At 41.9% G+C, this 16,269-nt stretch overlaps 1 protein-coding gene across 2 annotated transcripts in view; it reads left to right on the top strand.

Annotated features, from left to right (window-relative positions):
• LOC139380692 (immunoglobulin superfamily member 3-like) overlaps positions 1-7,673 on the top strand; it is a 105,860-nt gene extending 98,187 nt beyond the window's left edge. For both annotated transcript variants that reach the window (XM_071123627.1, XM_071123626.1), the window contains exons 8-9: positions 3,656-4,078; positions 4,460-7,673. In XM_071123627.1, the coding sequence (XP_070979728.1) occupies positions 3,656-4,078; positions 4,460-4,710 (674 nt within the window). In that variant the 3' untranslated portion in view covers positions 4,711-7,673. The remainder of the gene's footprint in view (positions 1-3,655; positions 4,079-4,459) is intronic.
• Positions 7,674-16,269: the final 8,596 nt, after the last annotated feature.

Below are 16,269 nucleotides of genomic sequence, written 5' to 3'. Positions count from 1 at the left end.
GGTCTCGTCTCCTTCACTCCTTCTGTGCTGTGTGCACCTTCCCATTTACACCAGAGATCTGCATATAATGACAAGATGCTCATATCTCCACTATAACAATGGGAGGTGTCCCAAATGCATGAAGGCAGAAACGTATTGGCCTTAATTTGGACCGATTTTGGCGAAACCTCTCGCTTTGCCACTTCCTCATTAGAAAGGTTAACTTTTCTATTACAGTAAAATAATGTCTCTGTTTCAGTGTCCATATGACTGTTCGTGTTGGACCAAACCGCTTGTCAGAGAGGAAGAAGTGATCTTGGGGTGTGTGTGTAAACGGAGAGTCTGAACTCCTCAAATGACTCACAGAGCAGACACTACTAAAACAGGAGTATCAATGGACATTCATTCTGGAGAATGAAAGCCCAGTTTGCCGCGCAGCCACATTGGGGTACCACGTACCGCTAGCAGCATTTATCCAAAGACTGTTCTACCAGCTGTCTAGTCTGTGTTTTATAAATGCGCAATAAGCATAACACACAATTAGATAATAAATTGACAATTCATTCTCATTCTGAAAAATAAGGTAGGCTTGATTTCAACACCTGAACAAAGTGGACCGGCTGGCAATCGGAGGCGGACAGAAGGGTGTGTTCATAACAATAGAAAGATTAGCTGGCTACTCACTAGCATGTGGGCTTGTGCTTGAGAGATTGTTTATGAGACCTGTGTTAATGTTTTATAATGCCTGCAACAAGAAGATAGTCATTATTAGTGAATGTACATTATACATGGTTCTGGTTATAATTATTTTTTATTATCCATTTGAATGAACATATTTAAAAGCCAGATCAGTGATTGCAAAAAAGCAGGTTAAAACTACACTGAAAAAAATATAAACGCAACATGTAAGGTGTTGATCCCATGTTTCACGAGCTGAAATAAAATATCCCAGAAATGTTCCATGCGCACAAAAAGCTTATTTCTCAAAAGTTTTGTGCACAGATTTGTTTACATCCCTGTTAGTGAGCATTTCTCCTTTGCCAAGATAATCCATCCACCTGACAGGTGTAGCACATCAAGAAGCTGATTAAACAGCATGATTATTACACAGGTGCACCGTGTGCTGGGGACAATAAAAGGCCACTCTAAAATACAGTTTTGTCACTGATGTCCACAGATGACTCAAGTTGAGGGAGCATGCAATTGGCATGCTGACTGCAGGAATGTCCACCAAAGCTGTTGTCAAAATGTAATGTGCATTTCTCTACCATAAAGCCGCCTCCAATGTCGTTTTAGAGAATTTGGCAGTACGGTCAACCGGCCTCACAATCGCAGACCACGTGTATGGTGCCGTGTGGGCGAGCGGTTTGCTGAGGTCAATGTTGTGAACAGAGTGCCCAATGGAGGCAGTGAGGTAATGGTATGGGAAGGTATAAGCTACCGACAACGAACACAATTGCATTTTATTGATGTCAGTTTGAATGCACAGAGATACCGTGACGAGATCCTGGGGCCCATAGTCATGCCTTTCATCCGCCTCCGTCAACTCATGTTTCAGCTCCCGAGTGGTGCAGCGGTCTAAGGCACTGTATCTCAGTGCTAGAGGCGTCACTACAGACCCTGGCTCGATCCCGGACGTGATCGGGAGTTCCATAGGGCGCCGCACAATTGGCCCAGCGTCGGCCAGATAAGGGGAGGGTTTGGCCGGGTTAGGCCGTCATTGTAAAATAAGAATTTGTTCTTTAACCGATATGGCTAGTTAAATAAAGGTTAAATAAAAACAAAATATGTCCCACTTCTTCCATGGCCTGCATACTCAGACATGTCACCCATTGAGCATGTTTGAGATGCTCTGGATGGACGTGTAAGACAGCGTGTTCCAGTTCCCACCAATATCCAGCAACTTCACACAGCCATTGAAGAGAAGTAGGACAGCATTCCACAGGCCACAATCAACAGCCTGATCAACTATGTGAAGGAGATGTGTCGTGCTGCATGAGGTAAATGGTGGTCACACCAGATACTGACTGGTTGTCTGATCCACTTCCCTACCTTCTTTTTTTTTGGTAAGGTATCTGTGACCAACAGATCTATATCTGTATTCCTAGTCATGTGAAATCCATAGATAAGGACCTAATGAATTTATTTAAATAGACTGATTTCCTTATATGAACTGTAACGAAGTAAAATCTTTGAAATTGTTGAATGTTGCTTTTTATATTTTTGTTCAGTATATTTTGATCAAATACAAGTACATTATTAGTGGGTCTTATGGTTGTGGAAGGATTAGATTTATTTCACACGCCCTAAATTCATTACATTATTGCTGACTGTTTGAAATGCAGTGTATTTTACCTTTAGTTGTACAACTAAGCTGATTTAGAGAAGAAAAAAATGGAGATATGATTTTTAGGCCATATCGCCCCCCCCCCCCCCCCCCTCCACCCAGCTACCCTGCTATTACCCTTCTCACCCCCCTATGCCTCCTCTCTCTGACCACCAAAGGAAGGTGACTGTTGATAGACAAACATGGCTACACCCCCCCCTAACATCTCTGAAAGCAATCTGTTGTGCCAGGGGTCCTGTGAGTAGGGCATTGTAAATGCAGGGTGAAATGTGCGGGTGTCTGTGACATCTGCCCAACTGCAACATGAAGATCAGACTGAAGGCCTGGAGCTGGTCAGGGAGCAAAAGCACTCGTATGTTATTTTAGCAGGAAAGTGGACACTTCCCCACACATTGCAGAAACACATCTATTTCCTTCAAGTGCACGCCCTTGTGTGTATTCATGATTGTGTGTGTATGCATATCAGTGACTCACTTTGTTTGAGTCTCACCTCTGTTTCCTTCAGGATTCCAAGGCTCACCAGGGGATTTGGTTATTATCAAACACCATATCAGGGAGTGCTCATTCCATATAGTTATACATGTATAGCTATATAAATATATAATGATGGGCTGCAAATTTACAGGCCTGATTTCCCAGGTGGCTGTTGGGAGGGTCTCATTAAGGTGCTAAAGAATGCAGTCACCCAGGAAGTCAAACAGAAATAGTTCAGAGATGCCAGTTCTCTCCTTGTCTGTCTTCTTTTCCTCTGCGCTCTCCTTTTTAACAAGAAGAAACATTACAGACAGCCTGATCTAGCAGAGTCTTTTTAAGTTCAGTTCTTTTTACTTGTTCTAACTGGGTCAGTGTGAAGGCCCTGTAGGAGTGTAGCCATCCCACACAGACACTCTCCCCCTGGGCTAGTAGCCTCTAAGAGGGAGGGAGGCCTGGAGCAGAACAGCAGACTGGAAAGGCCATGGACAGCTGGTAGGGCTAGTTACCCTGTTAGACATTTATTTTTAGGATTTGGGGTTTTGGCATTTAAGGGTAGTTGGGCACATAAAACTGACAATGAGAGATGTTTTGCTATCAAATGAGTTTATGATTGTGTGTGTTGAGGTTCTGAAGTATAAACTGATTTGAAGCACATCTGCCAGTCTGAAGTTTTCTGTTTCAAGGCATGACAATTATTCTGCCCCAGAAATGAGCTTCAATTGGAATGTTCTTTTATTCCCCCCTCTCTCTTCCTTCACCCTTTCTTTCCTCCCTCCCCTCTCTCTCCCAATCTCCCTCTTTCTATTTCCCTCCCCTCTCTCTCCCTCGCTCCCTCTTCTTCACTCTCTCTGATAGAGGTGCGGTTGCAGGTGGAGGAGTCGGAATCTAACATCACTGTTTCCCAGTCTGGTTCCATCCGGTTGGGCTGCAGCATCCCTTCCCAGTCCTCCCGAGACTCCCGCTTCTCCGTGTCCTGGTACGTGGAGCGCCCCGAGGAGGAGGAAGAGGAAGACCAGTTGTGTGTGTTCTCCATTGGACACGATGCCGTGTTCGGGAACGGGAACTGTAGCCCCACTGAGGAGGCGGGGCCTAACTCACGTCTGCAGTTTGAGAGGACAACCTCTGACCTCTACAGCCTCACCATCCAGGGAGCACGGCCCGCTGACACGGGGCGCTACTACTGTCACGTGGAGGAGTGGCTGCTCAACCCCCGCAACGCCTGGTATCGCCTGGCGACCAACAACTCCGGTGTCACCATCGTCACCGTGATCCAGCAGGGTAAATCAATCAATATAATGTTTATTTTTAATAGTGCTTTTTAAAATAAAACAGATGGTACCACATGGTGAATAACAATGGCCTGGGGCTACAAAAACCTTTTGGCTCCACTGCGTTTTTTTCCAACCAACTCCTCCCATTTGTATCATTCTACAGATGGCATATGAGATCATTGGCTCGTGCTGATGATTCTGGTCTTTGAGTTAGTACTGACACACTCACAGCTATGACTATAGACTGCTATAAGTAGCATGCCAAAGAAACATCAAACTACACCATAATGTAATTCTTTCCATTGATGTCATTTTTTCATCCATATCGCAGTCTCATTTAATTATCTTCTTTCCCTTCTCTCTCTATCTTATCTCTCCTTCCCCACAGTCTCCACACTGCAGTCGGTGGTGTGCTCCAATGACTCTCTCTTTTACTTTATCTTCTTCTACCCGTTCCCCATCTTCGGCATCCTCCTCATCGCCGTGCTCCTGGTGCGCTATAAGAGCCGTAGCCACAGCAAGTCCCAGGAGGGCAAGAACGGCGCCCCCTTACTCTGGATCAAAGAACCCCACCTCAGCTACTCGCCCACCTGCCTGGACCCACCCGCCCTCAGCCTGCACCCTGGCTCAGTGGAGTAAGGAAGCAACTCATAACCCTCCTCCACCCCGTACTCATCGAGGATCCAACCAATACCACGCCAGGGAGGGTCTACTTCGGACCTCCACCTGACCAACCACTGCTGTGTCCAAGCTGTCAGTCAATCTGTTCGTCCATGTATAACCCCGCCCCCCCGTGGTTGCCCCGGCTGTGCTGGCTGCCTGTCTGTGAGATACTCTGCAGCAGCCCTGTCGTGTGTGTGTGTCTGTGGAAAAGTGTGTTTGCGCCAAGTGTGCAGCCGTGTGTGTGTTTGGAAGTGTGAGTATATGTACCTCTCGCTCTCATCTTCTCTTCGTCCAGTGAAAAACATAGCTATAGTTATTTTTCTTTCTTTTTTATTCTGTTTTTCAAAAGATGTCTGCTAGAATGATACAATCTGGGAACAAGAAAATGACTAGTCAAGGACCCTATATGGGCATACTGTTCTGTACTGAACTGAGGACGTAGTGAGGATGATAAGGAATCTCTCTCTGTGCTCGTTTGACTTAGCACTGAACTCAGATCAGTCCCTGCCTGGCCTTATACCTTGGTTACCATAGCGAGGGCCCTTTTCGAACTGACTCCAGCGCTGTGGACTATACTCCCACAGAAACACACAAAGACAATTAGAAGAGATGTGTGCGTGACAATGTGAAAGTGTGTGTGTGTTCACCCACCTGTCTCCTCAGTGTGTTTGCCTTGGCAGACAGAGACAGACCTAGCGAGCCCATTGTACATTGCCACACACTAGGCATCGGTGTGAATGCACACCTCTTCTCCTCCTCTCCAAACAGAGTGAGAACGAGGGAAAGAGAGAAGGAATGAGGATAAATGAACATATTTTTGACATGAGGGATATTTCAGTGCCAAGAACTTATTCCAGGCTGTCCTCTGCAACAAATGTTTGAAGTTTAAAGGGGCGAGCAAAGCCGATTGGTTCCGAGGCACTCTGTAAATATGGCTGCCGACCCCATGCTGGGGGATTATAGGCCTTGTAGGCAGAAAGGGCGATTTTTACGCTTATGTTAAACCCGTTGAGTAGTTTCTGCATAAATGTATTGACACAGTGGGATTTATTGACTGAAATGAAATTCTCTGCCATTTCATACGCTGTCTGCTATTACTACCACATGCTGTCTTTAATAGACATGAATTAATGGGTACAAGCTGTGCAGCTCTTAGAAATTCCTGTAGAGGGGAGCTGAGCCACAAGACATATCATCACTAGAGATGTGTGTAGAGGTTAAGAACATGCATATTAAAACACACACACGCACACACACACAACCAGCTCTTTGGACAACGTGTAGAGAAAACAAAAGCATCCCCAAAAACAGATTACCAACACACCATGGGAATTAATATCATGTCTGATTTGATTTGGATTTTTTTGTACCTTCATTTATATATTTTTGTTATTTTATACTGTTTTGCATAGTTCATGTACATGTCTTTTTAGAATTCTCCAAGTACTGCTCTTCTACTTGTGTTGCCAGGCAACCACACCACACAGATACAAAGTCATGATAACACTGTGCGTCCATAGTCACAGGCACTGAAATGTCGTAGATATAGAAATGCTAGATTCATTTGTGGCATCACATTGAAGATTTATGTTTTGGCCAGTGTGGAAACACTAACTAAATGCTCTATACCTGTATTGGAAACCTAGCAGCTTCACTATAGGATGTACAGTAGATTAACAGCGAGAGTCACAAAATGATCCACTTTAAGCTTTTGCTCGTCTTGTTTATTTATTGAAATGTACCGTGACACCTAGTTAGGATGTGTGAGCTTCATAGAAATGCATTAGACTGCCATAGATGACTGGACCGAAGCCGGCCTCTCGTGGACTGTGGATGTTTCCCCCTTACCTACAGTACACTTGGCAGAAGGGTTGGGAATCAGTCACATTCCCATAGTATGGAACGGCCGGGAGAGGAAATGTGACATTCCTGTTCCGTAAAATAACCCTTTCACTGCCAGACTGCTGAAAGCTCTCGTCATTCTCTTCTCAATCGTGTCGAAATGTATATTGCATGACAATATTGCAGGAAGCGTTTTGGTGTTTTGTAACCTTCAAACTTTTTAGCGTCGTGTTTGTGTGACCGAGCGATGCCAAGCCCTTCACTTCCTGTGCCAAGTGTCAGACGGATCTACAGAATAGGAAGTCACTTTGAACAGCAGATTTATGGGGGAGGGAGAACAACTTTTTGGTTGTTTCTATTCTTTTCCATCTGCCATTCAAATCCTGAGAGAGCGGAAGGCCTCATCACCTGCATTGGTGGAAAAGCTACAGTTGAAATAGCAGCTCAAGCCAACTGTGCTCAACCCTGTCAAAAACCCAAGACACTAAGATAAGATCTGGTCCAACATCTGACCAGAGGTGGACCCTCATTTTAAACTTCAACAATTTTTCATTGGTTTTGCCACAATTCAGTGATAAGGAAATCAGCAAATCCCTGAGCAGCGTGCAGGATCTCTGAATCTAAACCAGGAAGTGGAGGGTGCGGCTTTGGTGTGTGTTGTCACAGTGCCACAGTGCGTAATTGGAGCTGTGTTGTACTCTGAACAGTGTTTTTGTAGTAATCAACATCCTTAGACAAAATCCTAAATGCTCTCCAGACGCTCCGACAGTGTTGTAGCTGCGTTCCGAGGGCTGCATGCAGTGACTGTGGCTCCAGATTTAGCTGGAAAATAACTGTGGTGAAGTGTTCAGTTCAGCCAGTGCTGCTTTTTTCCAGTGATGTATTTTTGTTATTTTTTCAAGTCTATGATAGTGCACTGAAATGAAAAGGAAGGCCATAGCTTTTTTTTAGACGCTTATTGTGTTTTTCGTGTATATGACATGTTTTTGTTGATTTTTATTCTGATATATATTCTATTGAATAGTAACCACTGCTATCATTCAAAAGGCACTTTGCTATTCTGTCAGTTTATTGCAATAAAAACATGTTCAGTGCAACATTAGGTGTTGACATTCCTCCTGACCCTTCTACATATTTCCTTCTATGAACCTCCAGACATAGGCGCCTGAGCAATGGAGCAAACGGAACAGCTGTACCCCCACTTTCAGAATAGGGGTACAAACTTGTTTTTGCACCCCCACTTTTTTTAAACCAGAAAATGATCATGAATCATTGTTTAACTTGTCATTTTCAATGATTAGCAATGTTAAGCTAGTTTGTATTAAAACCCACCCATTTTAGATTTGAATGAACAGATTGCATTTTTCACCACCTCTCCCCGTCGCCTCAAGATGAATGGTTTTGACCCCAAGTTTTGCTTTGCTCCGGTGAGCCACTGTGTTGGTTCAGTGCAGTTAGAAAACATGAGTTGCACTACTGGTGTTTGAAATAAAAAAGGCACCTATTCAAAAGGTGTGATTTTTAAGAACCAAAACACAATTATGTATGCTCTGCTTTTCTTTGTTTCAATTCATCAACTTTGGTGATTTTATCCTTGTTTTATATGAAGTAGCCTTTTGGAAAGAAATGGTTGGAGACCCCTGCCCTGGCTGTTCAAATATGACCCATATTACTGGAGCTACATTATATTATTTTTATTGCATATTCAGGGCTGCAATGTATGGATATATATATATATATATACACACTGAACGAAAAGATAAATGCAACAATTTCTAAGATTTCGCTGAGTTACAGTTCATATAAGGAACTTTATTTAAAAGTTATTAGGCCCTAATCTATGGATTTCACAAGACTTGGCATGGGCCTGGGAGGGCATAGGCTCACCCATTTGGGAGCCAGGCCCAGCCGGTCAGAATGAGTTTTTCCCCACATAAGGGGCCCGCAGGTGAAGAAGCCCGGATGTGGAGGTCCTGTGCAGTCATGGTTTGGTCTGCGGTAGAGAAATTAACATTAAATTCTGGCGGACATACCTGCATTCGGCATTCCAGTTGCACGCTCCCTCAAAACTTGAGACATCTGTGGCATTGTGTTGTGACAAAACTGCACATTTTAGAGTGGCCTTTTGTCTCCAGCGCAAGGTGCAATGATCATGTTGTTTGAACCACTTTGTGATATGCCACACCTGTCCGGTAGATTAATTATCTTGACCAAAAGATAAATGCTAACTAACAGCGTGTGAACATTTCTGGGATCTTTTATTTCAGCTCATGAAAAATGGGACCAGCGCATTGAAATTCATGATAACGACAAATTAACCGATTACACACGTGCTCATATACTGGTTGAAAATGTCACATTTGGACAAGTGGCTAAATTGGAATGCAGTGGCTGTACAGTAGCATGCTATACATGACGTCAGAGTTCAAGGTCGCCGCTTCACAGCTCTGTATTAGAGGTCGACTGATTAATCGGAATGGCCGATTTAATTAGGGCCGATTTCAAGTTTTCATAACAATCGTAAATCGGTATTTTTGGGCACCTATTTGACGATTTTAATTTTTTACCTTTATTTAACTAGACAAGTCAGTTAAGAACACATTCTTATTTTCAATGACGGTGGGTTAAATGCCTCGTTCAGGGGCAGAACGACAGATTTTCACCTTGTCAGCTTGGGGGATCCAATCTTGCAACCTTACAGTTAACTAGTCCAACGCAATAACGACCTGCCTCTCTCTCGTTGCACTCCACAAGGAGACTGACTGCCTGTTACGCGAATGCAGTAAGCCAAGGTAAGTTGCTAGCTAGCATTAAACTTATCTTATAAAAAACAATCAATCAATCACTAGTTAACTACACATGGTTGATATTACTAGATATTATCTAGCATGTCCTGCGTTGCATATAATCTGACTGAGCATACAAGTATCTGGTAGGCAGAAGGAGGCGTGTAAACATTCATTCAAACAGCACTTTCGCACGTTTTGCCAGCAGCTCTTCGTTGTGCGTCAAGCATTGCGCCGTTTATGACTTCAAGCCTATCAACTCCCTAGATGAGGCTGGTGTAACCGATGTAAATGGCTAGCTAGTTAGCACGTGCTAATAGTGTTTCAAACTTTACTCGCTCTGAGCCTTGGGGTGGTTGTTCCCCTTGCTCTGCATGGGTAAAGCTGCTTCGATGGTGACTGTTGTCGTTGTGTTGCTGGTTCGAGCCCAGGGAGGAGCGAGGAGAGGGACTGAAGCTATACTGTTACACTGGCAATACTAAAGTGCCTATAAGAACATCCAATAGTCAAAGGTTAATGAAATACAAATGGTATAGAGGGAAATAGTCCTATAATTCCTATAATAACTACAACCTAAAACTTCTTACCTGGGAATATTGAAAACTCATGTTAAAAGGAACCACCAGCTTTCATATGTTCTCATGTTCTGAGCAAGGAACTGAAACGTTAGCTTTCTTACATGGCACATATTGCACTTTTACTTTCGCATTATTTACTTGAGGCTAAATTGATTTTATTGATGTATTTTAAGTTAAAATAAGTGTTCATTCAGTATTGTTCTAATTGTCATTATTACAAAAAAATATATATATATATATATTAAAAATTAAATTAAAATCGGCCGATTTAATCGGTATCGGCTTTTTTGGTCCTCCAATAATCGGTATCGGCGTTGAAAAATCATAATCGGTCGACCTCTACTCTGTATGGGTTTTGACTGATAGCTGTTCTGAACTTGAGCCCCGCCCACGACAAGTTGCCACCATCCCTCCCATTAATTGGGCAACTTTTGCAAATGTTTTGTTGTTCAAGTGAAGGAAATGTTGTAAATTAAGAGGACTCAGTGTATTTTGAAAGATGAGACGTTGAGGATTATAATAAAATACCACTAAGGTCAATAAAGCAAACCAAACACCAGTGTGTCCAAATGTGCATGAATGAATGAATTATTTGTGTCAAATCGCCAGTTGGCAACCCATCAGGTACGGGTTTAATTGACACAAAGACTCACAGGGATAATTGTGTTAATTCTTCCGGTGTTCTGTGCAGTGCGCACCACAAAGGCTGCACTTCACATTCCCATATCATAAACCTTGTAATATACAGTGTCTATGATCACTGTTTGATGTAGTTACAAGATGACATGGCATTATACCCAGGGATATCCTGAACAGAATGAGCCTGTGTTTGTTGTATTGTAAAGGAAATTTGCCATGGAACACGCATCTGAACGCACTCATGACTAGGGCTGTGGCGGTCACACAATTAATTCAGCGGTGACTGTCAAGCAAATAACTGTCGGTTTTACTGAAATTGATCGTTAATTAAAACATTTAGCATCTCCTGGCTTCCACACGGCCTACAAGCCACTGATGCAAACCTTTGGAACATCTACAGTTGAAGTCGGAAGTTTACATACACTTAGGTTGGAGTCATTAAAACTCGTTTTTCAACCACTCCACAAATTTCTTGTTAACAAACCATTGTTTTGGCAAGCCAGTTAGGACATCTACTTTGTGCATGACACAAGTCATTTCTCCAACAATTGTTTACAGACAGATTACTTCACTTATAATTCACTGTATCACAATTCCAGCGGGTCAGAAGTTTATAGGCTAAGCGCATGCTTCAAACATAGTGTAATTTGAATTGTCAATGATCATGGCCCTACGGATCCTCAAAGGCCAATTATGCAATCGATATGGTTAATATGTCATGAAATTAATTATATGTTCACATGAAGATAATTGAAACGGTGAAATGAGAAACGTCATTGTTTGCTAACTGATCGACTTTGATACCAAACTAATGGGGATTATAGATTGAATAACCATTCATTGTATTCTTTCATGATTTATGATAAATAGTTACGAGCCTAAATGACTCACGGATGATTACTATTGACTTCTTAATGAACTGGATTGTTGACTTCCCTAATTATGTTAATCATGAATGATTGTTATGATATCTTTGGGATGAGGAATTTGATCAGATACATGTTATTTGTTTCCTTTGTGATGCAGCACAGACTACTCGGTAAATATACCACTTTATGTTTAAAGGAATTCCTGCCTCAGTCTCATCCATTCCTCTGACACGTGACCACCTGTTCACCTTCACTGTCAGTCATCCTACCTGTCCAGCTACCCACACTGATTCCACTAATCTTTCATTGACTGTTCCTTGAAACATTCCAGAAAATGATGTCATGGCTTTAGAAGCTTCTGATAGGCTAATTGACATAATTTGAGTCAATTGGAGATACCTGTGGTTGTATTTCAAAGCCTACCTTCAAACTCAGTGCCTCTTTGCTTGACATCATGGGAGAAATCAACCAAGACCTCAGAAAAAAAATTGTAGACCTCCACAAGTCTGGTTCATCCTTGGGAGCAATTTCCAAACGCCTGAACGTACCACGTTCATCTGTACAAACATTAGTACGCAAGTATAAACACCATGGGACCACACAGCTGTCATACCACTCAGGAAGGAGACGCGTTCTGTCTCCTAGAGATGAACGTACTTTGGTGTGAAAAGTGCAAAACAATCCCAGAACAGCAAAGGACCATGTGAAGATGCTGGAGGACACAGGTACAAAAGTATCGATATCCACAGTAAAACTAGTCCTACATCAATATAACCTGAAAGGCTGCTCAGCAAGGAAGAAGCCACTGGTCCAAAACCACCATAAAAAATCCAGACTACGGTTTGCAACTGCACATGGGGACAAAGATCGTACTTTTTGGAGAAATGTCCTCTGGTCTGATGAAACAAATAGAACTGTTTGGCCATGATGACCATTGTTATGTTTGGAGGAAAAGGGGGGACGCTTGCAAGCCGAAGAACACCATCCCAACCGTGAAGCACGGGGGTTGCAGCATCATGTGGGGGTGCTTTGCTGCAGGAATGACTGGTGCACTTCACAAAATAGATGGCATCATGAGGCAGGACAATTATGTGGATATATTGAAGCAACATCTCAAGACATCAGTCGGGAAGTTAAAGCTTGGTCGCATATGGGTCTTCCAAATGGACATTGACCCCAAGCATACTTCCAAAGGTGTGGCAAAATGGCTTAAGGACAAAGTCAAGGTATTGGAGTGGCCATCCTCAATCCTATAGAAAATTTGTGGGCAGAACTGAAAAAGTGTGTGCGCGCAAGGAGGCCTACAAACCTGACTCAGTTACACCAGCTCTGTCAGGAGGAATGTGCCAAAATTCACCCAACATATTGTGGGAAGCTTATGGAAAAATGTTTGACCCAAGTTAAACAATTTAAAGGCAATGCTACCAAATACTAATTGAGTGTATGTAAACGTCTGACCCACTTCGAATGTGATGAAAGAAATAAACCTCTCTCTGCTATTATTCTGACATTTCACAATCTTAAAATAAAGTGGTAATCTTAACTGACCTATTTTTACTAGTATTAAATGTCAGGAATAGTGAAAAACAGTTTAAATGTATGTAAACCTCCAACTTCAACTGTACATTATTTAAAGTCTAATAAATCCTTGTAATATAGTCTACACCTTGACAATAAATCATTTTTTTTAAAGACCGGTCTAAAGAAACAAAACATTAAATTTAGAAAATGTAGTCTATTTCAGAATAACATACATTGTTCTTATGTTTTAGGTCCTGATCTGGCTATGCCAAATGGCTGTGGGCTACACTAGTTCATTTAGCAGACAAGATTTGCTTAGAATTACGTGGCATTATTATATAGTATGAAGAATACAATTGAAAAAAAGCAGAATAAAATAGAAAGGATATTTTCTCAACAATTTGAGGGAGTGCGCACATGCGACTATTCTGTGTTGAGCGGTTAACATAGAAATAGGTACTCATATGCTTAATTTAGAGTTATTAATGCAACTTTAATTCTACAAACGTTGGGCAATATGTTTTGATTTTTAATAGATTGTCAGGCTGGATGATGTGACTAATGATTTTGAAAAAAGTTGCTTGAAAGGCATGAGCTCTGCTTTGTTTTGTACACAGGTTGTACAGACTTCATCAGTCTTGCATTTACAATTTGACAAGCACTTTGCTAATGCCTCGAATTTACCGGCGGCATCCCTTTTGTGTGGCCGTAATGCACCCTAAAAAAAATGATGCCTTTGTTTCCTTGGCCCCGGAAGTGCTGCATTGTGCCCTCCTCCTTGAGTGCTGTCTGCTCCGAAGCACCTCACTCACAGGCTACAAGTGAAGACAGGCACATCGGGGACGCAACTGTGCGCGTCCTTATCCAATTCCGAGGTGGATATTGAAAGAATTGTCCACATTTACTTTGTCAGCCAACCAGATGAGTAGACCTAACGTACAGCAAAAGCACTAACCTATGTCAATCTACTATCACCCATAGTACAAAAGTTGACATTCTATTCTGTGCGAGAAATAGATATTCCAAACATAGTCTGGGACAACCACTAACATAATGTGGCTGACACAACAGATCAGAACGTTTAGCTTAAAAATGTTGATAGCCTAATGGTTTATTTCTTCATATTATAAGTGCAGCAAGGCACACATGGCAGTGTGCTATATGCTCGAATGTTCCATTAGTGGGAAAACGCCATTATCAAAAGTGACCGCAAATGCAATTATTATAAAGGTGCATTTTGATGATAAATGATCTTCCCTTAACGTAAAACCCATGCGCTGCGTATTTATGCCAGTTAGGTTCTACACCCCTTGTAAAGTGGATTAATGTGCTTCATTTTTAAGAAGTTATTTGGCCACTTTAGTTGTGATACAAACCCTATAGGGCTATGATTTGAAAAAGTCGCAAAAAAAGGGTATGTATTGTTTCTTGCCTTACGCTGGGAACCATTCACAAGTTCTAATATATAATTCACAAGTGAAAGGCTAATATTATCACGCATCAGACTATTCATGATTTAAGCTTGTCGTTACATATACAAAATAATGTGTAATTTGTTTTGATTTAAAATGGACCATTATCATGCACCTGTCTTGAAACCGGGAAAAAATACATGTCATCTATGCACTTAAATAGCAAATGGAGGAAGGTTTTCCTGTGGTTCATTTTCATGCCAGCTAGGTAGACTATACTCCTGTAGTAAAGATAAACATAGTGCTTAATATTAGGAAAGTTGAGAGAAATATAGTTGGCCTAGCCTATAGAAAGCCGATGGGATCTTTTAGTAGGTCATCACTCTTTTCTCATGCAATTGCATAACCTATACAAAATGTTGAGCAACATGAGCTCTCATTAAATGTTTGATTAGAGTACCAGGCAGTTAGCAAGTTCGGTAGGCTACTAATGACCAGCAGCAGCATCAGAGCTTGGAGAAGCCTAATTACCATGATTAAACGGTCAAGTGGAATTTGACTGCCTTCATGACCGCAGGTGTTGCAGTAATATGGTCAACAGCCCTACTCATTACTCCCTTCTACATGCACAAATTACCATCTGCTTTTCTGAATTACCTTGTGAAAACCTAACACCACAAAGATCATATTTTATCATGTAGCTAGTCATGTTGGCAATAGAACAAGCTTTCAAATGATGCCCACCTGACCCAGATTGCGATTTATAATGGACCGTTTGATTGCGTAAACAACAGTAATTGTGTGATGGCGGTTATGCAAGGCTGTGTTCAAAACAACATGTGCTTGCTCTAGTTCCTCTACGACACAGCTAGGAGAGCTCAAAAAAGCAGCTTATAGTTGAACTCTTCTTCAAGTCAAAAGTGCATTGAAAATATTTAGGGACTGTGCACACTCTGGAGAGGTGTGGCCACTTGAGCCGTGTTGACGTTGGCCGTTTGAAGTCTCAAATCCTATTTATTTGCATATCCGATTTGAATCTGTTCTTTTTCCTGCAGTCTGAACTGCTAAAAAAGCACATGGAATTCAAGCCACATTTCAAATCCCCTTCGTAGGTGGTTTGAAGTCCAATACAAATATGATTCTTGGCCACGGTCAAATCAGCTTAATTTGCCCAAAAGTGTTTTTTGACTTATTTGGCAAATCTTGTTGCTTGCTACCCTGTTTACAGTTTGACAAGAACATGTGCATTTGTGAATGCTAAACAGCTACCTAGCTAGCTAGTTGAGCACTGTGGCTAGCCAAAAAGGATCTGTTTTGAAAGTTGGATCATCTTATCATTTTGAGGATTTAAAAAAGTGTTCTTACCCTATGATTTTGAACATTCAAAGCAACTGGGAAACATCCATGGCAGGCATTGTCACCTTAGCTTGCTACATAACTTCTGAGTGATAGGAAGCACGAGCAACACCAATCAACCTACACCACTGCAAACACATCCATCGTTACTATGACAACTAGCATAGCATTGTCAGCAAGTGACTGCTCTCTGAACACACACACATCAGATTTGGTCACTTGTAACTTGCTGTTTGGCCGGTCAGTAGTACAAAAAAAGACTTGAAAAACAAAAGTAATTTAACATTAAGGTCTGCAGTGTGAACAAGGCTTTGGAGATACCAGTATGACCTCTCACTCATACCCCTGTCATGTTGTCTTATGTTGCACCTATCCCTAATTGTTCCAAGAATGTTCTTATGTAACAATGTGTGGAGTATTTTCAGAGTTTGTTAAATGCGGAGTAAAGTACAGTACATAAAATCACCAGTGTAATATTTGGATTCCATCTTGTATTAGGCGTTGTCCTCACCTTTAGTCTAACAATTTTCCC

The sequence above is a fragment of the Oncorhynchus clarkii genome, chromosome 22 (assembly GCF_045791955.1).
Source record: "Oncorhynchus clarkii lewisi isolate Uvic-CL-2024 chromosome 22, UVic_Ocla_1.0, whole genome shotgun sequence".
NCBI classification, from domain to species: Eukaryota; Metazoa; Chordata; class Actinopteri; order Salmoniformes; family Salmonidae; genus Oncorhynchus; species Oncorhynchus clarkii.
This window is presented reverse-complemented; position numbering and strand designations above follow the sequence as displayed.